Raw genomic sequence first — 26104 nt, 5'->3', positions numbered from 1 at the left:
TTTGGCATTTTTGCTGGCGTTCGGTCTCAGTTTGGGAGGAAGGTTCACATACTCAACTTACTTGCAATTCAACACAAAGGATTTCACCGAGAAGCCCTCTCCTGAGTTACCTACTGAAAAACCCGATACAGTTCTTAGTGGACTCTTCTTAAAGGAAAGCAGAAGGTCACTGTAAGACAGCCAACACTGCTCCTCCCTCAGGACAGCACACCCATCTTCAAGCCAGGGAAGCCGTACCGCATTCGAGAAAGGCTGCCGTGCAGAAATTCAGCTGCAACAATACAGACACAGGAAAGATCCTCAGAGATTTCATCTGGTGAGTGAAGTGAGTCTGAGGCATTGTACTGTTGAAGTAGATGATTTGTAAGCATTTGTTATTGACATAAGGCTCACTTTTTATTTATTTTACAGAACATGCAATGCTAAACAGCTGACCAAAGGCATCATTTTTCCTCCCCTTTCTCATCCCTCAAGATTGCTGAACCAATGGCATCAGCCAGGGAAGGAAGAAGCCCCAAGCACAGAAATAGCAGGTGCCACCTCTTTTTTTTGTGGTAAGTAAGGATTTATTGTACTTATGTTTTAAGCTGGAGACAGACAGGTATCCCCTTCAACTACAAGAGCTTTAGCTTCCTAGCCATTCCATTTTAGCACAGATATTCTTAGGCATCCCCGTTCCCACATGTAGAACAGAGCCTTTCCACCCACAGGAGAAACCATCTTTACAAGAAGCCATCACCAGCCAGTAGTTCTTCCAGAGAAAGGACCCCTCAGCACCCACTTAGACCCCGCAGAGGCTGACTCCAGTACCAGTATTTCAGGGGCATACCTCAAAAGCAGAGGAACAGCATTAGACCTAGAAGCTCCCCATAGCTTCTTGCTCAAGGGAAACTGTAAAGCAAGAGGAAGACCTCTCTCAAACAGGGGACCTGGTTTTCCCACTATTACAAAGTCACCCATTTTTAAGTTTCAAGTCTCCCATCCACTAATTCAACCCAGTGCACTTTGAGAGGCATGCTCTTTAGTATTATGCCTTATCCCCACAAGGAGACATCTTCATTTTTATAAACACAACACCAAGTTGGCCTTGTTAGAGACCTGTCACAACAGGGAGAGGTCATCAGCATTTCCCTCCTTTAATTTTCCCATTTGTCTGAGTTTTTCCCCTCCAAGAGCAGCATGCTAAAGTCAGAGAGCAGAGCAGCAGCTGCCCTCCTTCCTGAGGGTCTCAGTCTACTTAGGCTGCTACAGTATCCATCCTGCATAGCTAGAGATGGTTTGCCTGTGGTGTGAGGGAGTAAACATGACCTCCAGCCACTTCCCTCAACCCCCCCAGGGTGCAGTCCACGACTACAGAGAACAAGCAACCTCTTAAGTCACAACAAGAGGAGTTGGTTCCAAGGGAGCTTACCTGAGCTTTGAAGAACCACACTAAAAACTTTTTTCTCCTCCTCCTTTCAGCCCAGGAGCACCACACAAAGCAGCCATCGCCACACAGGAGCCACTCCAGCACCCAGGGAAGAGACATCTCTGCCAGGAGGGGGGCCCCCCCACTCCCCCACACAAGGGGAGCCCCCCAGCCAGGGGGGGACACTACCTCTCCCCCCCACCCAGGGGAGCCCCCTCCCTCCACCCAGGAGGGGGCACACCCCCCCTCCCCCCCACTCAGGGGGAGCCCCCTCCCTCCACCCAGGAGGGGGGCTCCCCCTGAGTGGAGAGGGCAGGGAGGAAGGAGAGCCCCCTCCCACTCAGGAGGGGGCTCTCCCCCTCCCCCTGCTCCCCACCCCCCCAGGGGGAGCTCCTCCCACCCCTCCTGCACTTCCGAGACTGACCATCCCCACCTCCCACCCAAAAAAAAATAATCTCTTTGAGATAGTGCAACCCCCACTCCACAGCCCCCCACCGCCAGCCAAGAGCACAGCCCACCCCCAGGGCAGGCTCTGCTCTTGGCTGTTTCACCACACAGCTCCAAAACAAACACCACACTACTGCCCACACAACCAACCTCATACCCAACACAACCAGCCACAAGACATTCCCTCCACCAGCCTCAAAACACACACACACCAAAGGCCACCAGAAGACAAAAGAGACCACCACACCAGCCTGCCACTGTACTGCCAACAACCAAATAAAGCCAGACAGCTCCCAAGAAAAACCACCACCAAACCCAACAACCAGCACACCACAAAGCCAACTCCACCTTCCACACCAAAACCACCCAAGCCACTTTCTACCACCAGCCTCCTAACCAAAAAAAAAACAGACAAGCCCCACCACAAGACCGCCAGCAAACAAGCCTGCCACATCACCAACACAAACCTCTGACGCACCAAAGCCAGCCGGCCACCTAAGCAAACACAAACAGAGCCAAGACAGCACAACACCCCAGGCCTACCTGCTGGCTCTGCTCCTCCTCATCGCAGCTCCCAGGATCTCCATCTTCCATGCAGGAAAACAAGCCACGCCAGGACCCTTAACTCCACTCCTCCGGGACAGGACCTGCCACGCACCTTCCACCCTGTCACAAAAGCACATCATCACCCACACAGCCACTGCCTCCGGCCCCGGGGCACCACCCACCTCACAGGTAACATGCAGCTCACCTTGCTCCACAGGGGCGCCCCGCTCACACCGCCAGGATCCTGCCTCCAGCCTGAACCTGCGCAGAGACCTCCACAAACCACCTCCAAGGGGGCGCTCCTGGGGGCAGCCCTCCACCACGAGGGCTCCCGCCTGGGGCTCCCCCTCTCTCACCTCCTTCATCCCACCCCTGGGAAAACTGCACACCTGCTCCAGCCAATCCTCTCTGCAGCCTTCACCCTGCAACAAGAGCACAAATCACACAGCCAGACAGAATGCCAAGGCCCCACTGCAAAGCACCCGCACGCAACTGGAACGGGGCCCGGGGAACCGGACTCCGCTACCTCCCCGGGCACTCCTCTCCCATCCCGCTCACAGGGAAATCATTCTTCTTCCTCTTGAATGAGAAATTCTGGTGATACCGAACATGCACACTGCCCCCCTACTGCCACACGCCACTCATCCCCGTCAACTGGGCTCCTGCGCAGCAGGCATTGCTATCTGCCACCCTCCTCTCCTCTCACTGCACAATCAAGACAACACACAAAGCTACCTTTTGGTCCGGCATGACTTCTCCTCTGTCCATCCACCTGGACTGCTCCTTGCAAATTCCTTCTCCTCCGGTCACATGGCAATGACACCTGCAACAAGCTGTTGCGTCACCTCCCCAGAAACAGACATGAGGCCAACCTACCTCCAAGTTGCACACGCCATCCTCCACACCCTTTCTGAAGGCTGCGGTGGCATCCGCCATCCTCCAGTCTTCAGGTACCTTTCCCACAGGAAACAGCAGGGAAAAGTGACAGAGCTATTGCCAGTCACCGCTGCCAGCTCTCAGCGGGCACAGACATAGCCCTCTACAGCTCAGGCATTTGCTGGCCTCCTTTCTGCCTGAACTACCTTTGACCAGCTCCTCCGCAACTGAGGGGAAGACATCCTTCCTCAGGGACTCTCTCCTCCAGGACCCCAGGTTCCCCAGGAGCACTCTCAGCAGAAACCACTGAACCCAAGAGGCCTCCGCCTCAGGCCTCATTACTCAGGCCTCCGCCTTGTAAAGCGCAGGCCTGCAATTTCTCCAGTCTCTCCTGTTGACAAACTTCCATTAGCCTTGACCTCCCTCCCAAAGCTGATACTCAGAGGGACTTGGCCTTCCTCAGCCTCTCTCTTCCTTCTCCCCTTCAAGTTCCTCAGTCAGCCCTGCAGGTCCCCCACCATTCCTGCGCAGTTCCTTCCTCCTTGGGACGCAGCGCACCTCAGCATGGACAAAGTAATGCTCCAGCATTCACAGGACCCCTTCCTATGCTTGAGCAAGGGTTACCTCCAAGTAGGCCCTTCAAGAGGACAAACTTGGCTCCCTCTAAGTCCAGTGTTTCAATCCTACTCATTGCTTTGCAGCTTCCACACAAGATCCCAAACGCTGTGGTCTCACGACTGGCACGCTCCAGGCTGCCCCTGGCCTTCCTGTCCCCAAATGGCTCTTCTGCAATAGGGAGCTCCAGCAGCCCCTCTCCTCAATGCCTCCTTCGTCACCTGTGTCAGAAGATCTTACCTTTGACACACTGCAGGAAACTCCTGGAGCCTACCATGAGAACTGGCCTCACAGCTGTGGGCACCATTTCCAGCTGTGTGCAGAAGGTCTATCAGCTTCCTCACCCTGGTCTGTGACCAACACCACCACTCATGTTACCCACTTTTACCTGCCTCTTCAGCCTCACGCACAAACGCTCCGCTGGTTCTTCATTCACCCCTAGGTGGAGCTCGATACGTTCCCGTTCTCTCCCTCGAAGAGAGAGAGACTCCACCGTCTGGCCGGTCTGTCTTTCCTAAAAGGAACAGAGCCATCCACGACAGCACTCCAGTCGTGCGAGCTGCCCTGCCAGGTCTCCACGGTGGGAACCTAAATCGTGCTCCTGCAGTTACACGGGAAGGAAGAGGCGGGGAAAAAAAAAAAAAAAAACACGGTCCCAACCTGCTCGCTCCCACCGCTGGAAACGGGATGGGTGAGAGCACCCGCAAAACACTCCGCAGTGGCCGAGGCCACCCCGGGATCGTGCTCGGTCTCGGGCGGAGGCCCCGTGCCGGTCCTACTAAAAAAGCCACGCGGGAGCCCAGCGGCGGCGCCGTGCCGATCCCAAAGACAGAGGCAGTCAAGCAGCAACCCTACAGGAGCCGTAGCACGAGAGATCTTACCGAGCGACTCTCAAACACTCACCGCTTCCACGAGCTCACTGCTTCGGGCCGATGAGAGCCTCTGCTGCAGCCCTCGCTCAGCCTGCAACACGAGAAACCTTTTGTTTCAGTAGCCCTTCGCCTCGCTTCTCTCTCCCGGTAGCACAGAGGCTGCACGAATACGGCCCCATCGCGTTCGCTCCTACCGAAGAGAGCCTGAAGAACTGAAGCACCCGCTGAAAGAAATCCCGAGGATGGGGGGGCTGAGAGCACCCCGGGGCTGTGCGATGACTCGGGGGTCTGAGCGGCAGCCGCCTCCGAAAACGCGACGGCAGCCGGGCGGCGGCGCCGTATCGGCTCCGCACAGCCGGGGGAGCCCGGCGGCGACCTAACGCCGGCCCCGACAGCCGCCTGCTCCGGAGATCCTGGCGGCTCCCGAGCGCTCGCCGTCCCCTTACTACCCGAACCGCTCACCTGTTTGGGCTGCTCCTTACCACAAAAGGCCTCACAGCAGCCTGAAACAAAACGACACTACGAAAACATTAAAGAAAACCTCAAGGCTCCGTCCCCCCCAAAAAAACCCCGCGTACCGCTTCTCAGCCTCAGCAGCGTCAGGGCCCGACAAAGAAACAGAACTCACTCTGTCTCCTATACAGAACCGCAGAAACTCCTCCGTGGCTCCCAGCAGCCTCCGGCGGAGCTTAAGAGGCTTTGGGGCGGGCCCCGCCCGCGGCTCCCGACGAGGCGCAGCTGCGCCCGGCCGGCCGCGGCCCCGCGGCACCTGGGAGTCGTTGCCTCCTTAGCGCAGCCGGCCTCGTTAGGGACGGCCCGGGGCTCTGACAGTTTGACGTGCGGACTCCGGATCTGAATTAGGGACTTAAATTACACTTTAAAGTACAGTTTGTTACGCGCTTCTCCTTCTCGCCGCACTGTGGGATTCATCGATAAGTTAAGTAATTGTGCCAATTCAAACGGGTCGCTTTGCATCCGACGCGACCGGCGCGATAGAGCGTCTCCCCTCCGAAGAACGTTCCCGGCCTTAACGGTTTCCAGAGGCCCCCGCTGGGTGCGTCTCCGCTCCGCTTTCCATCGCCCCAATTCCGAACAAAAGAAAAAAAAAAAAAGAAAAAAAAAGTTTGTTAAACCTGTAAAATCTTTGTATCTCAGAGAAATCGTGACTACAGAAGGCAGTGGAAACATGGGAGTAGTGATGTGATAAATGCCCACATGAGTTAATGACGCAGGCAAGAATATCACCAACCAGAGAATCTTGAAGCTTTGCAAACACTTCTCTACGGTGTTGCTCAGGATTCCATTCACGTGTCTTATAAATGTGGAAGACTTCCGGTACAATTTTAGTTACGACCAGTTATGGAGGCAGGTGCTCTGTGAACACTTCAGTGCTGAAATTCACTTTACATTCTTAATTTAAAATCCAGAAGTTTGGACTACACTCATTTTTATTTCTTCTGATGGCGGAACAGTGAATGTTTTTATGGCACGTTGTCACAGATACGTTTTCACAGCCATCAGCAGCGTCAGATGTGAAAAGAAGGCAGATCTGAATGTGCAGAGTGAGGTGAGAGATCCTGGTGAGGGTACGCGATACACCGTAACGTACTCAGGGAGAAGCTGTGGGTTGTGTCCCGTGTACGTCTCCACTGAATTAACTCCACTTATTTTGATTTATTTATTTATTTATTTATTAAGAAAAATAAGTCTTGTTGGAACAAACGTGCAGACCTTCACTGCTCAGGAGGACTACAAACCAAAGTAAAACTAGGGGCCAGCAAAAACATGGTGCTCCACAGTCTTAATTTAATAAAACACAGTGGAACCCCCTGAAATAGCGTGAAATTCAGAAGCCTGTGGTGGGGCTGAAGCGTGGTGTGCTGGCTGGCAGATGTTTGGAAAGGTGCTAAGATGTAACTCTTATTGTCCATAGAATTTGCTGTTAATCACTTGCAAGATACAAAGTGACGGCCAGCTGGATGAATAGGAGAATGTATGTGAACACCCAGAACTGACAGACCCGGGACGGTGCAAGTGGCTTGAAGTGGGCACTGAGAGAAAGCTCAGACAACATTTATACATGCTATTAACATTCAAATTAATTTCCATCAGGACACGACTTAATTAAGGTGAGCTGTACAAAGTTCATCTCATTTCCCTTTACGCTCAATTCCATACACAATGTATGTTACCAGAGAGATACTGCGCTATGCTTCACTACTTTAATCGCTGGCCTGTCCCATTGTAGTTCAGGAACGCATGCAAGTGTACTGTTCTTATTGGAGGCACGGTCTGGAAAAGATGGCCGGGGAGCTGAACAGCATTTCTATTTCAGCTGCTGAAGCGCCCACTAACTTTGGATGTCGCCTAAACCTTCAGATGGAATCCTTGCAGGCATTCCCGTGGGGATCGGGAAATTGCAGTATGCCGGAACTACCGTTGCTGATGTGGGGCGAGCGCTCTGAAGTGCACTTGGAGAAGGACACATTCAAATACGACATATATGAAAAGTTTAATATTTTAGACAGCTAGATGAAATGCTGGGGTCTTGGTGCATTTTGCTTTGGCGGTCCAGGCTTTGAACATCTTAGGGAAATGTTTGGAAATGAATTTTATTTTCACAACTGTGATACAATTACAAGGCGGGGATGTTTCAGCCTTCTCAACGAGGTGCCCTTGGTGGTGGTGGTCTGTAAATGGCTACAGAACTGACAGAGAACTCTGCAAGCATTTTCTTTCGTTCTGATTTGTAGTTTTATTTGTTTTAACACAGGGATAAAACCCAGCATTGTGCATGTCCTTGCTCTGCGGGTTGGGGATGTATCGTTGTTGTTGTCGTTGTTTTCCTGGGAAGTAAAACAGGGTAGGATATTGGAAATAAGGGCAGGTGGATTTATTGCTGAGCGAGTTGTACGCTGTTTGACAGAAAATTCCTGAACTGATCGGTGTTGGTGGAAGTTGGGGCTGCCTCCCGATGTTTCCTGAGCCTTCTATTTAGTTTGGAGCTCTGGGAAGTATTTGTGGGCTTAATCCATTTACGCTTTTGATAGGTAAATGCAAGCCATGAGTAACGGTACATTATTGCTAAGAAAAGATGAATGGAAGAATGGATGTTTTATTTTACTATATATGCTGGGAAAGGTTGTTCTTTCTTTCAGAATATAGCCCTGCTTTTCCTCATACAACCTATTTACAGGATCAGACTTCTTAACTTATTCCCTTTTTTATTTCTGTATTTATTGTAATTAAAGCCAAAGTAGACAACACTTCTTCAGTCTTCTGCATTTACTGAGTGCCTTTAGCAAACACGCTGCAAGGCATAGCCGTTAGATGAGCATTTCCAACCATGGTGTGTAAATGAGTTATAAAATACAAGCGGCTCCATAAAACAAGAAAATCCTGAGATAACAAATAAATGGTGTCCTTCCTACGACATGTATAAGCTTTTTTCATCCTTCTCATAGGGTGGTATGGTATCTCGGAGCTCAAAAGGGATTTTCGCTGTAGGGTCAGAGATGGGAAGCGTCACAGTGAAGAACTCCTTCAAATCATGTATATATATATAAATATATTCCATTTGAGGGCATCTACAGCTCAGGAAGAAACACCTGATGTGTACGTGACTGTTAAAAGAAACAATGATATTGAAGAAATGGGTTCCCTGCGGGCAGCTCTGCCTGGTGCCCGTTTGTGAGGTGAAATCACCTATGGGGCAACTCTGCCCTGAAGGGACGGGCGGCACCGCCCGCGAGAGGGGCGATGACCTTAGGTGACTCCGGCCGTGACCTTCAGGTGACCCCGGCCTGGCCGGCCTCAGCTAGAAAGGGCGGGAACGCTCAGGTGAGAAGAAAAAGCGGCGGGAAGCGATAAAGGCGGGAAGCGACAGCGGCGTTCTGGGCTCCTATTGGCTGGCGGGCAGCCCGGAAATCTATATAAGGTGCGCGGACGAACAGGTGAGAGACGTGATTACCTCAGCGCGTGAAAAGAGTCGGGATGCTGTGAGGGAAAGACGGCGACGGCAGCAAGCGGTCTCTAGAGCTTGAGGTGTGGTGTGGCCGGGGTGCGGCGAGTTTGGTCTGAAGTGGGAGGAGATGGACGCAGGCTGAGGGGGAACGGGGTCGGAGTCGGAGCCGCCTGTGCCGCGGGCGCCGCGCGGGCTCCGACGGGCGGAGGGGGGGGGGGACGCCGCGCGGGCATCGACGGGCGAGGGGGGGGGCGGGCGGCGGCGGCGGCCGCGGGCGCCGCGCGGGCTTCGACGGGCGAGGGGGGGGGGGGGGGCGGCGACGGCGGCGGCCGCGGGCGCCGCGCGGGCTTCGACGGGCGGGGGGGGGGGGGGGGGGGGCGGCGGCCGCGGGCGCCGCGCGGGCTTCGACGGGCGAGGAGGGGGGGGGGGGGGGCGGCGGCCGCGGGCGCCGCGCGGGCTTCGACGGGCGAGGGGGGGGGGGCGGTGGCGGCCGCGGGCGGGGAAGGGGGGGGCGGCAGCCGCGGGCGCCGCACGGGCTCCGATGGGGTGGGGGCGGAGGTAATCACAGAACGTGGCAAGATGCTACCTGGAGGAAGAAGCTACTCGACTACAAGCAGCTGTAATAAAAAAAGAAATATCTGGTATTGGAGTGTAGATCTATATATCCATATGGCTTTATGTTTTAATAAGAAATGGGGTGGTGGGTATGGGGCAGGTCATGAGAGACACACTGAGCTTGAGAAGTTACGAAATATGAAATTACTGTTCTGGTGTTTAAGAAACTGAAGGCGATGAAGAGTCTCAGTAGAAAAAAAAAAAAGAAACTTTGAAAAGAAATGAGGCATTAATGTCAGACTTGTTATTCGTCCTTAAGACAATCAGAAGCAGTAGATGTTTAGAATTGGCTGCCTCACTTACAACACCCTATCAGCACAATGCTAAAAACAGGGGAATGAGGAAATAAGACAAATTTGTAAAAGACAGAATATTAGATAGAAAAGAGAAGATGACCACGGAGAAAAAAATTTCACTGTTACAAGGGGTACACTCAGATATCAGGACAATGAAGATACCACCATGATTGAAATAATACAAAACAGTTACTGCAATGAGAAGAAATGTCTTTGTACTGGAAGCAGCGGCTGGGGTCCCCTGTAAGCAGGGAAGCTGACTCTTTGGCTGCTGCTTTTTGTATGCCCAGCCCCATTTGCCCAGTCTGCCCGCCTCTGTGATCCCCCGCAGCACTGGCTGGAAGTCCGCCGCACATCAGTGAGGTGAGAAAAGCTGCTCGAAGTAGTTTTTGCTGGGATGAAGCTGGGGGTGGGGGGGAGGAAGGGAACAGGGCTGCGAGGCCTTTCTTGGCTGGGTGGCCGCGTGCCGAGTTCCTTTGCGATGCTGCGTTTGCCTTTTCTGCCAGGTGGGGGGCTTGCCACCGCGCAGGTCTAATGGTGTCCCCGCTGATGTTTCAGGAGCTGCTGCAGAAGAAAGAAGAAGCAGCAGCGTGGGGACCTGGGCGGCAGGAGCGAGCAAGCAAGAAGAGGAAGCGGAAGCGTGCAGATGCGGGGGGGAAGGAGAGAGGCTCCCTGGGCAAAGCACCTGTCCCGTTAGCGGGGGCACAGTCACGTTTGAGTTGAGCGCTGCCGGTGCCTCTGGCGTCCCGGCGGGCTTTGTGCTGGGCGACCTCCCTGTAAGCAGGGCTCGGGTCTTTGCTGTAGTTGGCCTTTTGCCTTGCTGCTCCTAGGGCTGCCTGGGGAGCGTGGCCCCCTGTAACGGAGGGCGAGAGTCACCTCTCCGCACCTGAGTGGGAAATGGAGCTCGCCGGACCCCGAGGCCACCCTGTAAGCAGGGTAGTGCCGCTTCCCTGCCCCTCTTTGTCCTCCCGGCCCCTCGGCATCGTTGCCTGGTGGTGGCCTGTCAACGCGACGGCCCCGTACTCGGGGTGCGCGCCACAGCATTTGGCATTTGGCCTTTGGCTTTACCCGAGAAGCCCCATGGCACGTTGAGGTCTGTGGCCTCCGTGCAGCCTAGGGACAGGTCACAGGCTCTTGTCTGTTGCCCGTGGTTGTGGGTTAATTCCCAGGTGTTGGCTGTGCTGCGTTGTCCTTCCCTTCTGGAAAGTCGTGCCTGTGTGTGCGTGTTCCCCTTCCTTTCCTTGTTTGTGTTTGTGGAGTGGTTGAGCGGGTGTGCTTTCCCTTTAGGCCTCCACAAAGATGGCTGCAGCTTAGCTTTGACTTCCCAGGGGGGAATGGAGGACTTTGGTGCATGCCGCAAAAGGGGTGTTCCCTCTTAGTCCTGCGAGCGCAGCGAGTGTCCTGTCTTCCTACTATTTTCCTTAGTGCAGATCAGAGCCACACGGTAGTTCTGTGGCCAAGGCCTCCCTGTAGCCAGGGCTTGGGCCTGTCCTTGCGTGGCCGCCTGTCCTGCTGGCGGCGGTGACAGCCCCGTAGTCGGGGTGTGTGTCCCAAGCTTTGGAGCCCTCTGTCCCTGAGCAGCCCGCCCGCCCTGTAATCAGGTGTGGGGAGGCTGCAGCGTTGCAGCCGGCTGCTTTAGCCGTCCAGCTGGTGGGAGTGACCCCTCCCTGTCCCGTCAGAGGGTGCAGGTTGAGGTGCTGTTTGTGTGTGGGGTGACCTCCCCGCTCGGTGGGTCGAGGTAGCTCCCTGGGCTTCCAAAGACGAGGCGTTGGTGATGTTCTGCTGCTGCCGGGCGGGCCAGCCTGTAACTCAGGCGTTGGCGGGAGCCTCGTGCTCCGCGGGGCTTCTTGAAGAGGGTGAGGTGTGGGGGTACCGTCCTGTAGGCAGGGCTGTGTGTGCCCCCCGTGTGTGCTTGGTGAGCTGCGTTCTGAGAGACCCCCTGTACTCAGGTGGGAATGTGGCCCCGGCCTTTCAGAGGCGCGGGGCCGTGAGATGCGGGGTGGGGCTTGCACCCTCCCTGGAATTGGGGCTGGGATCCCGACTGCGGCCTTTGGCCGTGCCGCCCCGCTGCCTGGCTGCTGAGAGTTGCTCCTGCCGCTGGGGGGGAAACCGAGCTCTGTGGCTCCAGGGGTGTTGTCCACCCGCCTGTAATCAGGGTCTGGGTGCGTGAGCGTTTGTGCTCTGCTGGCAGCCTGTGTGGGGTGACCGCCCCGCTAGCGGGGTGTGGGTCGAGGTGCCCCGGACTGGGAGAGAAGGAGCCTCCCTCGGCCGTAGGGATGGGGGCCGCCCTGTAAGTCAGGGAGCATCTGTGTCCCGGAGTCCCAGGCCCTTTTCAATGGCGGCAGTGGCCGGGGGTCCCCTGTAAGCAGGGAAGCTGACTCTTTGGCTGCTGCTTTTTGTGTGCCCAGCCCCATTTGCCCGGTCTGCCCGCCTCTGTGATCCCCCGCAGCACTGGCTGGAAGTCCGCCGCGTGTCAGTGAGGTGAGAAACGCTGCTCGAAGTGGTTTTTGCGGGGACGACTTTGCGGGGGTGGGGGGGGGGAGGGGGTGGGATGCAAGGCCTTCCATGGCTGGGTGGTCGCGTGCCGAGTTCCTTAGCGATGCTGTGTTTGCCTTTACCTTCAGGTGGGGGGGCTTGCCACCCTGCAGGTCTAACGGTGTCCCCGCTGATGTTTCAGGAGCTGCTGCAGAAGGAAGAAGAAGAAGCGGCGTGGGGAGCTGGGAGGCAGGAGCAAGCAAGAAGAGGAAGCGGAAGCGTGCAGATGCGGGGGGGAAGGAGAGAGGCTCCCTGGGCAAAGCACCTGTCCCGTTAGCGGGGGCACAGTCACGTTTGAGTTGAGAGCTGCCGGCGCCTTTGGTGACCAGGCTGGCGTTGTGCTGGGCGACCTCCCTGTAAGCGGGGCTCGGGTCTTTGCTGTAGTTGGCCTTTTGCCTTGCTGCTCCTTTGGCTGCCTGGGGAGCGTGGCCCCCTGTAACGGAGGGCGAGAGCCACCTCTCCGCACCTGAGTGGGAAATGGAGCTCGCCGGACCCCGAGGCCACCCTGTAAGCAGGGTAGTGCCGTTTCCCTGCCCCTCTTCCTCCCCCGGCCCCTCGGCATCGTTGCCTGATGGTGGCTTGTCAACGCGACGGCCCCGTACTCGGGGTGTGCGTCACGGCATTTGGCCGCTGGCTTTACCTGAGAAGCCCCTTGGCACGTTGAGGTCTGTGGCCTCCGTGCAGCCTAGGGACAGGTCACAGGCTCTTGTCTGTTGCCCGTGGTTGTGGGTTTATTCCCAGGTGTTGGCTGTGCTGCGTTGTCCTTCCCTTCTGGAAAGTCGTGCCTGTGTGTGCGTGTTCCCCTTCCTTTCCTTGTTTGTGTTTGTGGAGTGGTTGAGCGGGTGTGCTTTCCCTTTAGGCCTCCACAAAGATGGCTGCAGCTTAGCTTTGACTTCCCAGGGGGGAATGGAGGACTTTGGTGCATGCCGCAAAAGGGGTGTTCCCTCTTAGTCCTGCGAGCGCAGCGAGTGTCCTGTCTTCCTACTATTTTCCTTAGTGCAGATCAGAGCCACACGGTAGTTCTGTGGCCAAGGCCTCCCTGTAGCCAGGGCTTGGGCCTGTCCTTGCGTGGCCGCCTGTCCTGCTGGCGGCGGTGACAGCCCCGTACTCGGGGTGTGTGTCCCAAGCTTTGGAGCCCTCTGTCCCTGAGCAGCCCGCCCGCCCTGTAATCAGGTGTGGGGAGGCTGCAGCGTTGCAGCCGGCTGCTTTAGCCGTCCAGCTGGTGGGAGTGACCCCTCCCTGTCCCGTCAGAGGGTGCAGGTTGAGGTGCTGTTTGTGTGTGGGGTGACCTCCCCGCTCGGTGGGTCGAGGTAGCTCCCTGGGCTTCCAAAGACGAGGCGTTGGTGATGTTCTGCTGCTGCCGGGCGGGCCAGCCTGTAACTCAGGCGTTGGCGGGAGCCTCGTGCTCCGCGGGGCTTCTTGAAGAGGGTGAGGTGTGGGGGTACCGTCCTGTAGGCAGGGCTGTGTGTGCCCCCCGTGTGTGCTTGGTGAGCTGCGTTCTGAGAGACCCCCTGTACTCAGGTGGGAATGTGGCCCCGGCCTTTCAGAGGCGCGGGGCCGTGAGATGCGGGGTGGGGCTTGCACCCTCCCTGGAATTGGGGCTGGGATCCCGACTGCGGCCTTTGGCCGTGCCGCCCCGCTGCCTGGCTGCTGAGAGTTGCTCCTGCCGCTGGGGGGGAAACCGAGCTCTGTGGCTCCAGGGGTGTTGTCCACCCGCCTGTAATCAGGGTCTGGGTGCGTGAGCGTTTGTGCTCTGCTGGCAGCCTGTGTGGGGTGACCGCCCCGCTAGCGGGGTGTGGGTCGAGGTGCCCCGGACTGGGAGAGAAGGAGCCTCCCTCGGCCGTAGGGATGGGGGCCGCCCTGTAAGTCAGGGAGCATCTGTGTCCCGGAGTCCCAGGCCCTTTTCAATGGCGGCAGTGGCCGGGGGTCCCCTGTAAGCAGGGAAGCTGACTCTTTGGCTGCTGCTTTTTGTGTGCCCAGCCCCATTTGCCCGGTCTGCCCGCCTCTGTGATCCCCCGCAGCACTGGCTGGAAGTCCGCCGCGTGTCAGTGAGGTGAGAAACGCTGCTCGAAGTGGTTTTTGCGGGGACGACTTTGCGGGGGTGGGGGGGGGAGGGGGTGGGATGCAAGGCCTTCCATGGCTGGGTGGTCGCGTGCCGAGTTCCTTAGCGATGCTGTGTTTGCCTTTACCTTCAGGTGGGGGGGCTTGCCACCCTGCAGGTCTAACGGTGTCCCCGCTGATGTTTCAGGAGCTGCTGCAGAAGGAAGAAGAAGAAGCGGCGTGGGGAGCTGGGAGGCAGGAGCAAGCAAGAAGAGGAAGCGGAAGCGTGCAGATGCGGGGGGGAAGGAGAGAGGCTCCCTGGGCAAAGCACCTGTCCCGTTAGCGGGGGCACAGTCACGTTTGAGTTGAGAGCTGCCGGCGCCTTTGGTGACCAGGCTGGCGTTGTGCTGGGCGACCTCCCCGTAAGCGGGGCTCGGGTCTTTGCTGTAGTTGGCCTTTTGCCTTGCTGCTCCTTTGGCTGCCTGGGGAGCGTGGCCCCCTGTAACGGAGGGCGAGAGCCACCTCTCCGCACCTGAGTGGGAAATGGAGCTCGCCGGACCCCGAGGCCACCCTGTAAGCAGGGTAGTGCCGTTTCCCTGCCCCTCTTCCTCCCTCGGCCCCTCGGCATCGTTGCCTGATGGTGGCTTGTCAACGCGACGGCCCCGTACTCGGGGTGTGCGTCACGGCATTTGGCCGCTGGCTTTACCTGAGAAGCCCCTTGGCACGTTGAGGTCTGTGGCCTCCGTGCAGCCTAGGGACAGGTCACAGGCTCTTGTCTGTTGCCCGTGGTTGTGGGTTTATTCCCAGGTGTTGGCTGTGCTGCGTTGTCCTTCCCTTCTGGAAAGTCGTGCCTGTGTGTGCGTGTTCCCCTTCCTTTCCTTGTTTGTGTTTGTGGAGTGGTTGAGCGGGTGTGCTTTCCCTTTAGGCCTCCACAAAGATGGCTGCAGCTTAGCTTTGACTTCCCAGGGGGGAATGGAGGACTTTGGTGCATGCCGCAAAAGGGGTGTTCCCTCTTAGTCCTGCGAGCGCAGCGAGTGTCCTGTCTTCCTACTATTTTCCTTAGTGCAGATCAGAGCCACACGGTAGTTCTGTGGCCAAGGCCTCCCTGTAGCCAGGGCTTGGGCCTGTCCTTGCGTGGCCGCCTGTCCTGCTGGCGGCGGTGACAGCCCCGTAGTCGGGGTGTGTGTCCCAAGCTTTGGAGCCCTCTGTCCCTGAGCAGCCCGCCCGCCCTGTAATCAGGTGTGGGGAGGCTGCAGCGTTGCAGCCGGCTGCTTTAGCCGTCCAGCTGGTGGGAGTGACCCCTCCCTGTCCCGTCAGAGGGTGCAGGTTGAGGTGCTGTTTGTGTGTGGGGTGACCTCCCCGCTCGGTGGGTCGAGGTAGCTCCCTGGGCTTCCAAAGACGAGGCGTTGGTGATGTTCTGCTGCTGCCGGGCGGGCCAGCCTGTAACTCAGGCGTTGGCGGGAGCCTCGTGCTCCGCGGGGCTTCTTGAAGAGGGTGAGGTGTGGGGGTACCGTCCTGTAGGCAGGGCTGTGTGTGCCCCCCGTGTGTGCTTGGTGAGCTGCGTTCTGAGAGACCCCCTGTACTCAGGTGGGAATGTGGCCCCGGCCTTTCAGAGGCGCGGGGCCGTGAGATGCGGGGTGGGGCTTGCGCCCTCCCTGGAATCGGGGCTGGGATCCCGACTGCGGCCTTTGGCCGTGCCGCCCCGCTGCCTGGCTGCTGAGAGTTGCTCCTGCCGCTGGGGGGGAAACCGAGCTCTGTGGCTCCAGGGGTGTTGTCCACCCGCCTGTAATCAGGGTCTGGGTGCGCGAGCGTTTGTGCTCTGCTGGCAGCCTGTGTGGGGTGACCGCCCCGCTAGCGGGGTGTGGGTCGAGGTGCCCCGGACTGGGAGAGAAGGAGCCTCCCTCGGCCGTAGGGATGGGGGCCGCCCTGTAAGTCAGGGAGCATCTGTGTCCCGGAGTCCCAGGCCCTTTTCAATGGCGGCAGTGGCCGGGGTCCCCTGTAAGCAGGGAAGCTGACTCTTTGGCTGCTGCTTTTTGTGTGCCCAGCCCCATTTGCCCGGTCTGCCCGCCTCTGTGATCCCCCGCAGCACTGGCTGGAAGTCCGCCGCGTGTCAGTGAGGTGAGAAACGCTGCTCGAAGTGGTTTTTGCGGGGACGAATTTGCGGGGGTGGGGGGGGGAGGGGGTGGGATGCAAGGCCTTCCATGGCTGGGTGGTCACGTTCCGAGTTCCTTAGCGATGCTGTGTTTGCCTTTACCTTCAGGTGGGGGGGCTTGCCACCCTGCAGGTCTAACGGTGTCCCCGCTGATGTTTCAGGAGCTGCTGCAGAAGGAAGAAGAAGAAGCGGCGTGGGGAGCTGGGAGGCAGGAGCAAGCAAGAAGAGGAAGCGGAAGCGTGCAGATGCGGGGGGGAAGGAGAGAGGCTCCCTGGGCAAAGCACCTGTCCCGTTAGCGGGGGCACAGTCACGTTTGAGTTGAGAGCTGCCGGCGCCTTTGGTGACCAGGCTGGCGTTGTGCTGGGCGACCTCCCCGTAAGCGGGGCTCGGGTCTTTGCTGTAGTTGGCCTTTTGCCTTGCTGCTCCTTTGGCTGCCTGGGGAGCGTGGCCCCCTGTAACGGAGGGCGAGAGCCACCTCTCCGCACCTGAGTGGGAAATGGAGCTCGCCGGACCCCGAGGCCACCCTGTAAGCAGGGTAGTGCCGTTTCCCTGCCCCTCTTCCTCCCCCGGCCCCTCGGCATCGTTGCCTGATGGTGGCTTGTCAACGCGACGGCCCCGTACTCGGGGTGTGTGTCCCAAGCTTTGGAGCCCTCTGTCCCTGAGCAGCCCGCCCGCCCTGTAATCAGGTGTGGGGAGGCTGCAGCGTTGCAGCCGGCTGCTTTAGCCGTCCAGCTGGTGGGAGTGACCCCTCCCTGTCCCGTCAGAGGGTGCAGGTTGAGGTGCTGTTTGTGTGTGGGGTGACCTCCCCGCTCGGTGGGTCGAGGTAGCTCCCTGGGCTTCCAAAGACGAGGCGTTGGTGATGTTCTGCTGCTGCCGGGCGGGCCAGCCTGTAACTCAGGCGTTGGCGGGAGCCTCGTGCTCCGCGGGGCTTCTTGAAGAGGGTGAGGTGTGGGGGTACCGTCCTGTAGCAGGGCTGTGTGTGCCCCCCGTGTGTGCTTGGTGAGCTGCGTTCTGAGAGACCCCCTGTACTCAGGTGGGAATGTGGCCCCGGCCTTTCAGAGGCGCGGGGCCGTGAGATGCGGGGTGGGGCTTGCGCCCTCCCTGGAATCGGGGCTGGGATCCCGACTGCGGCCTTTGGCCGTGCCGCCCCGCTGCCTGGCTGCTGAGAGTTTCTCCTGCCGCTGGGGGGGAAACCGAGCTCTGTGGCTCCAGGGGTGTTGTCCACCCGCCTGTAATCAGGGTCTGGGTGCGCGAGCGTTTGTGCTCTGCTGGCAGCCTGTGTGGGGTGACCGCCCCGCTAGCGGGGTGTGGGTCGAGGTGCCCCGGACTGGGAGAGAAGGAGCCTCCCTCGGCCGTAGGGATGGGGGCCGCCCTGTAAGTCAGGGAGCATCTGTGTCCCGGAGTCCCAGGCCCTTTTCAATGGCGGCAGTGGCCGGGGTCCCCTGTAAGCAGGGAAGCTGACTCTTTGGCTGCTGCTTTTTGTGTGCCCAGCCCCATTTGCCCGGTCTGCCCGCCTCTGTGATCCCCCGCAGCACTGGCTGGAAGTCCGCCGCGTGTCAGTGAGGTGAGAAACGCTGCTCGAAGTGGTTTTTGCGGGGACGACTTTGCGGGGGTGGGGGGGGGGAGGGGGTGGGATGCAAGGCCTTCCATGGCTGGGTGGTCACGTGCCGAGTTCCTTAGCGATGCTGTGTTTGCCTTTACCTTCAGGTGGGGGGGCTTGCCACCCTGCAGGTCTAACGGTGTCCCCGCTGATGTTTCAGGAGCTACTGCAGAAGGAAGAAGAAGAAGCGGCGTGGGGAGCTGGGAGGCAGGAGCAAGCAAGAAGAGGAAGCGGAAGCGTGCAGATGCGGGGGGGAAGGAGAGAGGCTCCCTGGGCAAAGCACCTGTCCCGTTAGCAGGGGCACAGTCACGTTTGAGTTGAGAGCTGCCGGCGCCTTTGGTGACCAGGCTGGCGTTGTGCTGGGCGACCTCCCCGTAAGCGGGGCTCGGGTCTTTGCTGTAGTTGGCCTTTTGCCTTGCTGCTCCTTTGGCTGCCTGGGGAGCGTGGCCCCCTGTAACGGAGGGCGAGAGCCACCTCTCCGCACCTGAGTGGGAAATGGAGCTCGCCGGACCCCGAGGCCACCCTGTAAGCAGGGTAGTGCCGTTTCCCTGCCCCTCTTCCTCCCCCGGCCCCTCGGCATCGTTGCCTGATGGTGGCTTGTCAACGCGACGGCCCCGTACTCGGGGTGTGTGTCCCAAGCTTTGGAGCCCTCTGTCCCTGAGCAGCCCGCCCGCCCTGTAACCAGGTGTGGGGAGGCTGCAGCGTTGCAGCCGGCTGCTTTAGCCGTCCAGCTGGTGGGAGTGACCCCTCCCTGTCCCGTCAGAGGGTGCAGGTTGAGGTGCTGTTTGTGTGTGGGGTGACCTCCCCGCTCGGTGGGTCGAGGTAGCTCCCTGGGCTTCCAAAGACGAGACGTTGGTGATGTTCTGCTGCTGCCGGGCGGGCCAGCCTGTAACTCAGGCATTGGCGGGAGCCTCGTGCTCCGCGGGGCTTCTTGAAGAGGGTGAGGTGTGGGGGTACCGTCCTGTAGGCAGGGCTGTGTGTGCCCCCCGTGTGTGCTTGGTGAGCTGCGTTCTGAGAGACCCCCTGTACTCAGGTGGGAATGTGGCCCCGGCCTTTCAGAGGCGCAGGGCCGTGAGATGCGGGGTGGGGCTTGCGCCCTCCCTGGAATCGGGGCTGGGATCCCGACTGCGGCCTTTGGCCGTGCCGCCCCGCTGCCTGGCTGCTGAGAGTTGCTCCTGCCGCTGGGGGGGAAACCGAGCTCTGTGGCTCCAGGGGTGTTGTCCACCCGCCTGTAATCAGGGTCTGGGTGCGTGAGCGTTTGTGCTCTGCTGGCAGCCTGTGTGGGGTGACCGCCCCGCTAGCGGGGTGTGGGTCGAGGTGCCCTGGACTGGGAGAGAAGGAGCCTCCCTCGGCCGTAGGGATGGGGGCCGCCCTGTAAGTCAGGGAGCATCTGTGTCCCGGAGTCCCAGGCCCTTTTCAATGGCGGCAGTGGCCGGGGTCCCCTGTAAGCAGGGAAGCTGACTCTTTGGCTGCTGCTTTTTGTGTGCCCAGCCCCATTTGCCCGGTCTGCCCGCCTCTGTGATCCCCCGCAGCACTGGCTGGAAGTCCGCCGCGTGTCAGTGAGGTGAGAAACGCTGCTCGAAGTGGTTTTTGCGGGGACGAATTTGCGGGGGTGGGGGGGGGGGGGGGGGTGGGATGCAAGGCCTTCCATGGCTGGGTGGTCGCGTGCCGAGTTCCTTAGCGATGCTGTGTTTGCCTTTACCTTCAGGTGGGGGGGCTTGCCACCCTGCAGGTCTAACGGTGTCCCCGCTGATGTTTCAGGAGCTGCTGCAGAAGGAAGAAGAAGAAGCGGCGTGGGGAGCTGGGAGGCAGGAGCAAGCAAGAAGAGGAAGCGGAAGCGTGCAGATGCGGGGGGGAAGGAGAGAGGCTCCCTGGGCAAAGCACCTGTCCCGTTAGCGGGGGCACAGTCACGTTTGAGTTGAGAGCTGCCGGCGCCTTTGGTGACCAGGCTGGCGTTGTGCTGGGCGACCTCCCCGTAAGCGGGGCTCGGGTCTTTGCTGTAGTTGGCCTTTTGCCTTGCTGCTCCTTTGGCTGCCTGGGGAGCGTGGCCCCCTGTAACGGAGGGCGAGAGCCACCTCTCCGCACCTGAGTGGGAAATGGAGCTCGCCGGACCCCGAGGCCACCCTGTAAGCAGGGTAGTGCCGTTTCCCTGCCCCTCTTCCTCCCCCGGCCCCTCGGCATCGTTGCCTGATGGTGGCTTGTCAATGCGACGGCCCCGTACTCGGGGTGTGTGTCCCAAGCTTTGGAGCCCTCTGTCCCTGAGCAGCCCGCCCGCCCTGTAACCAGGTGTGGGGAGGCTGCAGCGTTGCAGCCGGCTGCTTTAGCCGTCCAGCTGGTGGGAGTGACCCCTCCCTGTCCCGTCAGAGGGTGCAGGTTGAGGTGCTGTTTGTGTGTGGGGTGACCTCCCCGCTCGGTGGGTCGAGGTAGCTCCCTGGGCTTCCAAAGACGAGACGTTGGTGATGTTCTGCTGCTGCCGGGCGGGCCAGCCTGTAACTCAGGCGTTGGCGGGAGCCTCGTGCTCCGCGGGGCTTCTTGAAGAGGGTGAGGTGTGGGGGTACCGTCCTGTAGGCAGGGCTGTGTGTGCCCCCCGTGTGTGCTTGGTGAGCTGCGTTCTGAGAGACCCCCTGTACTCAGGTGGGAATGTGGCCCCGGCCTTTCAGAGGCGCGGGGCCGTGAGATGCGGGGTGGGGCTTGCGCCCTCCCTGGAATCGGGGCTGGGATCCCGACTGCGGCCTTTGGCCGTGCCGCCCCGCTGCCTGGCTGCTGAGAGTTGCTCCTGCCGCTGGGGGGGAAACCGAGCTCTGTGGCTCCAGGGGTGTTGTCCACCCGCCTGTAATCAGGGTCTGGGTGCGCGAGCGTTTGTGCTCTGCTGGCAGCCTGTGTGGGGTGACCGCCCCGCTAGCGGGGTGTGGGTCGAGGTGCCCCGGACTGGGAGAGAAGGAGCCTCCCTCGGCCGTAGGGATGGGGGCTGCCCTGTAAGTCAGGGAGCATCTGTGTCCCGGAGTCCCAGGCCCTTTTCAATGGCGGCAGTGGCCGGGGGTCCCCTGTAAGCAGGGAAGCTGACTCTTTGGCTGCTGCTTTTTGTGTGCCCAGCCCCATTTGCCCGGTCTGCCCGCCTCTGTGATCCCCCGCAGCACTGGCTGGAAGTCCGCCGCGTGTCAGTGAGGTGAGAAACGCTGCTCGAAGTGGTTTTTGCGGGGACGAATTTGCGGGGGTGGGGGGGGGGAGGGGGTGGGATGCAAGGCCTTCCATGGCTGGGTGGTCGCGTGCCGAGTTCCTTAGCGATGCTGTGTTTGCCTTTACCTTCAGGTGGGGGGGCTTGCCACCCTGCAGGTCTAACGGTGTCCCCGCTGATGTTTCAGGAGCTGCTGCAGAAGGAAGAAGAAGAAGCGGCGTGGGGAGCTGGGAGGCAGGAGCAAGCAAGAAGAGGAAGCGGAAGCGTGCAGATGCGGGGGGGAAGGAGAGAGGCTCCCTGGGCAAAGCACCTGTCCCGTTAGCGGGGGCACAGTCACGTTTGAGTTGAGAGCTGCCGGCGCCTTTGGTGACCAGGCTGGCGTTGTGCTGGGCGACCTCCCCGTAAGCGGGGCTCGGGTCTTTGCTGTAGTTGGCCTTTTGCCTTGCTGCTCCTTTGGCTGCCTGGGGAGCGTGGCCCCCTGTAACGGAGGGCGAGAGCCACCTCTCCGCACCTGAGTGGGAAATGGAGCTCGCCGGACCCCGAGGCCACCCTGTAAGCAGGGTAGTGCCGTTTCCCTGCCCCTCTTCCTCCCCCGGCCCCTCGGCATCGTTGCCTGATGGTGGCTTGTCAACGCGACGGCCCCGTACTCGGGGTGTGCGTCACGGCATTTGGCCGCTGGCTTTACCTGAGGAGCCCCTTGGCACGTTGAGGTCTGTGGCCTCCGTGCAGCCTAGGGACGGGTCACAGGCTCTTGTCTGTTGCCCGTGGTTGTGGGTTTATTCCCAGGTGTTGGCTGTGCTGCGTTGTCCTTCCCTTCTGGAAAGTCGTGCCTGTGTGTGCGTGTTCCCCTTCCTTTCCTTGTTTGTGTTTGTGGAGTGGTTGAGCGGGTGTGCTTTCCCTTTAGGCCTCCACAAAGATGGCTGCAGCTTAGCTTTGACTTCCCAGGGGGGAATGGAGGACTTTGGTGCATGCCGCAAAAGGGGTGTTCCCTCTTAGTCCTGCGAGCGCAGCGAGTGTCCTGTCTTCCTACTATTTTCCTTAGTGCAGATCAGAGCCACACGGTAGTTCTGTGGCCAAGGCCTCCCTGTAGCCAGGGCTTGGGCCTGTCCTTGCGTGGCCGCCTGTCCTGCTGGCGGCGGTGACAGCCCCGTACTCGGGGTGTGTGTCCCAAGCTTTGGAGCCCTCTGTCCCTGAGCAGCCCGCCCGCCCTGTAATCAGGTGTGGGGAGGCTGCAGCGTTGCAGCCGGCTGCTTTAGCCGTCCAGCTGGTGGGAGTGACCCCTCCCTGTCCCGTCAGAGGGTGCAGGTTGAGGTGCTGTTTGTGTGTGGGGTGACCTCCCCGCTCGGTGGGTCGAGGTAGCTCCCTGGGCTTCCAAAGACGAGGCGTTGGTGATGTTCTGCTGCTGCCAGGCGGGCCAGCCTGTAACTCAGGCGTTGGCGGGAGCCTCGTGCTCCGCGGGGCTTCTTGAAGAGGGTGAGGTGTGGGGGTACCGTCCTGTAGGCAGGGCTGTGTGTGCCCCCCGTGTGTGCTTGGTGAGCTGCGTTCTGAGAGACCCCCTGTACTCAGGTGGGAATGTGGCCCCGGCCTTTCAGAGGCGCGGGGCCGTGAGATGCGGGGTGGGGCTTGCGCCCTCCCTGGAATCGGGGCTGGGATCCCGACTGCGGCCTTTGGCCGTGCCGCCCCGCTGCCTGGCTGCTGAGAGTTGCTCCTGCCGCTGGGGGGGAAACCGAGCTCTGTGGCTCCAGGGGTGTTGTCCACCCGCCTGTAATCAGGGTCTGGGTGCGCGAGCGTTTGTGCTCTGCTGGCAGCCTGTGTGGGGTGACCGCCCCGCTAGCGGGGTGTGGGTCGAGGTGCCCCGGACTGGGAGAGAAGGAGCCTCCCTCGGCCGTAGGGATGGGGGCCGCCCTGTAAGTCAGGGAGCATCTGTGTCCCGGAGTCCCAGGCCCTTTTCAATGGCGGCAGTGGCCGGGGGTCCCCTGTAAGCAGGGAAGCTGACTCTTTGGCTGCTGCTTTTTGTGTGCCCAGCCCCATTTGCCCGGTCTGCCCGCCTCTGTGATCCCCCGCAGCACTGGCTGGAAGTCCGCCGCGTGTCAGTGAGGTGAGAAACGCTGCTCGAAGTGGTTTTTGCGGGGACGACTTTGCGGGGGTGGGGGGGGGAGGGGGTGGGATGCAAGGCCTTCCATGGCTGGGTGGTCGCGTGCCGAGTTCCTTAGCGATGCTGTGTTTGCCTTTACCTTCAGGTGGGGGGGCTTGCCACCCTGCAGGTCTAACGGTGTCCCCGCTGATGTTTCAGGAGCTGCTGCAGAAGGAAGAAGAAGAAGAAGCGGCGTGGGGAGCTGGGAGGCAGGAGCAAGCAAGAAGAGGAAGCGGAAGCGTGCAGATGCGGGGGGGAAGGAGAGAGGCTCCCTGGGCAAAGCACCTGTCCCGTTAGCGGGGGCACAGTCACGTTTGAGTTGAGAGCTGCCGGCGCCTTTGGTGACCAGGCTGGCGTTGTGCTGGGCGACCTCCCCGTAAGCGGGGCTCGGGTCTTTGCTGTAGTTGGCCTTTTGCCTTGCTGCTCCTTTGGCTGCCTGGGGAGCGTGGCCCCCTGTAACGGAGGGCGAGAGCCACCTCTCCGCACCTGAGTGGGAAATGGAGCTCGCCGGACCCCGAGGCCACCCTGTAAGCAGGGTAGTGCCGTTTCCCTGCCCCTCTTCCTCCCCCGGCCCCTCGGCATCGTTGCCTGATGGTGGCTTGTCAACGCGACGGCCCCGTACTCGGGGTGCGTGTCCCAAGCTTTGGAGCCCTCTGTCCCTGAGCAGCCCGCCCGCCCTGTAATCAGGTGTGGGGAGGCTGCAGCGTTGCAGCCGGCTGCTTTAGCCATCCAGCTGGTGGGAGTGACCCCTCCCTGTCCCGTCAGAGGGTGCAGGTTGAGGTGCTGTTTGTGTGTGGGGTGACCTCCCCGCTCGGTGGGTCGAGGTAGCTCCCTGGGCTTCCAAAGACGAGGCGTTGGTGATGTTCTGCTGCTGCCGGGCGGGCCAGCCTGTAGCTCAGGCGTTGGCGGGAGCCTCGTGCTCCGCGGGGCTTCTTGAAGAGGGTGAGGTGTGGGAGTACCGTCCTGTAGGCAGGGCTGTGTGTGCCCCCCGTGTGTGCTTGGTGAGCTGCGTTCTGAGAGACCCCCTGTACTCAGGTGGGAATGTGGCCCCGGCCTTTCAGAGGCGCGGGGCCGTGAGACGCGGGGTGGGGCTTGCGCCCTCCCTGGAATCGGGGCTGGGATCCCGACTGCGGCCTTTGGCCGTGCCGCCCCGCTGCCTGGCTGCTGAGAGTTGCTCCTGCCGCTGGGGGGGAAACCGAGCTCTGTGGCTCCAGGGGTGTTGTCCACCCGCCTGTAATCAGGGTCTGGGTGCGTGAGCGTTTGTGCTCTGCTGGCAGCCTGTGTGGGGTGACCGCCCCGCTAGCGGGGTGTGGGTCGAGGTGCCCCGGACTGGGAGAGAAGGAGCCTCCCTCGGCCGTAGGGATGGGGGCTGCCCTGTAAGTCAGGGAGCATCTGTGTCCCGGAGTCCCAGGCCCTTTTCAATGGCGGCAGTGGCCGGGGGTCCCCTGTAAGCAGGGAAGCTGACTCTTTGGCTGCTGCTTTTTGTGTGCCCAGCCCCATTTGCCCAGTCTGCCCGCCTCTGTGATCCCCCGCAGCACTGGCTGGAAGTCCGCCGCGCATCAGTGAGCTGAGAAAAGCTGCTCGAAGTAGTTTTTGCTGGGATGATGCTGGGGGTGGGGGGCGGGGGGTTGGGGGGGAAGGAAGGGAACAGGGCTGCGAGGCCTTTCTTGGCTGGGTGGCCGCGTGCTGAGTTCCTTAGCGATGCTGCGTTTGCCTTTTCCGCCGGGTGGGGGGCTTGCCACCGCGCAGGTCTAATGGTGTCCCCGCTGATGTTTCCAGGAGCTGCTTCAGAAGAAAGAAGAAGCGGCGTGGGGACCTGGGCTGCAAAATCAAGATGGGGCATCTGTTGACTGTTTTTCTTGTATTTCTTTGCCTTTTGGAGCCACAGTTTTGAACGGTTGTGTAAGACTTTATCACTCTTTTTGTCAGCGTCGTCAGCTGTGAATAAAGTTTTTTTTCCATGTTGTTTTTCCTGTTATATTTGCTGTTCATTTCCTTTGTGTACTTATTCTTGGTTTTGAGTCTTTGGTAGCATTAATTATTTTGTTTCTTACTAGTTGATTTTCCTGCCAAGCTTTCTCACAGAATCTCAGAGTGGTGCAGGTTTGAAGGTACCTCAAGTATCATGGATCTCCATTCTCCTTGACACAGGTGTGGCCACTAACCTTCTCATTTGATACTAGACCAGGCTGTCCAGCGCCCCATCCAACCTGGCCTTGAACATCTCCGGGGACGGTGTATCCGCAGTCTCTCTGGGCAGCTTGTTTCTCTGCCTCGCCGTTCTTATAGTGAAGAACTTCCCCCTGACATCCAACCTAAATCTTCCCTCCCTGAACTTAAAACCATTTCCCCTTGTTCTCCTGTTATCTATCCTGTCAAACAGTTGACTCCCCTCCTGTTTATAGGCTCTATTCAGGTACTGAAATGCTGCGGTTAGTTTACCCAGCCGCTTTCTTCTCTCTATACTTAACAAGCCCAGCTACCTCAGCCTGTCTTTGTAGGGGAGGTGCTCCAGCTCCCTGTTTATCTTTGTGTCCCTCCTCTGGATCCTCTCCAACAGCTCTCTTTCTTTTCCTCCTCCCTTCAGGAAAATCATACAAGCTGAGGTGAGGATATTGGTGGTCTTTGTTTGGGGCCTAGGACTGTCTGATGTGGCTTAGCTTCACTTAATCTTTCCTATGTCCTTTGTCAAGCAGCCTCAGGTGTAGGTTTTTAGCCAGGTAAGATGCCTCTGTTCCACTTTCTCTTGTGCTTAAGTCTTTTCCCTTTTGTGTTTTTATTTTCAGAGGTGTCAGCCAAATGCTAGACGTTTCTTTGGTTTATGGGATG

The 26104-nt window shown here is 59.4% G+C and overlaps 1 protein-coding gene and 3 long non-coding RNA genes across 7 annotated transcripts in view; 2 read left to right on the top strand and 2 right to left on the bottom strand.

Annotated features, from left to right (window-relative positions):
* Nucleotides 1-26104, bottom strand: part of LOC101749404 — a 130166-nt gene that overhangs the window by 65520 nt on the left and 38542 nt on the right. The window lies entirely within an intron of this gene.
* LOC124418396 overlaps nt 2456-26104 on the bottom strand; it is a 65357-nt gene continuing 41708 nt past the window's right edge. Inside the window, exons 4-10 of the mRNA XM_046943336.1 lie at nt 4959-5140; nt 4796-4855; nt 4553-4667; nt 4281-4406; nt 3137-4113; nt 2607-2823; nt 2456-2521 (exon numbers count right to left, since the gene is read on the bottom strand). Coding sequence (XP_046799292.1) covers nt 4009-4113; nt 4281-4406; nt 4553-4667; nt 4796-4855; nt 4959-5140 — 588 coding nt within the window. The 3' untranslated portion in view covers nt 2456-2521; nt 2607-2823; nt 3137-4008. The remainder of the gene's footprint in view (nt 2522-2606; nt 2824-3136; nt 4114-4280; nt 4407-4552; nt 4668-4795; nt 4856-4958; nt 5141-26104) is intronic.
* LOC112532633 lies at nt 8526-17507 on the top strand. 3 transcript variants are annotated; one of them, XR_005861092.2, is made up of 6 exons: nt 8722-8808; nt 9930-10002; nt 10198-12120; nt 12317-14227; nt 14423-16332; nt 16528-17507. It is a non-coding gene; the product is annotated as an uncharacterized LOC112532633 (long non-coding RNA). The 3 variants fall into 3 exon arrangements; XR_005861091.2 differs by lacking the exons at nt 8722-8808; nt 9930-10002 and adding an exon at nt 8526-8717; XR_005861090.2 differs by lacking the exon at nt 9930-10002.
* LOC112532706 lies at nt 18215-25243 on the top strand. 2 transcript variants are annotated; one of them, XR_005861094.2, is made up of 4 exons: nt 18215-19530; nt 19728-21132; nt 21329-23239; nt 25055-25243. It is a non-coding gene; the product is annotated as an uncharacterized LOC112532706 (long non-coding RNA). The 2 variants fall into 2 exon arrangements; XR_005861093.2 differs by lacking the exon at nt 25055-25243 and adding an exon at nt 23435-23768.

This window comes from Gallus gallus, chromosome 6 (assembly GCF_016699485.2).
Source record: "Gallus gallus isolate bGalGal1 chromosome 6, bGalGal1.mat.broiler.GRCg7b, whole genome shotgun sequence".
Classification (NCBI taxonomy): Eukaryota; Metazoa; Chordata; class Aves; order Galliformes; family Phasianidae; genus Gallus; species Gallus gallus.
Note: the sequence above shows the minus strand (reverse complement) of the source record. Positions and strands in the feature narration are given on the sequence as shown.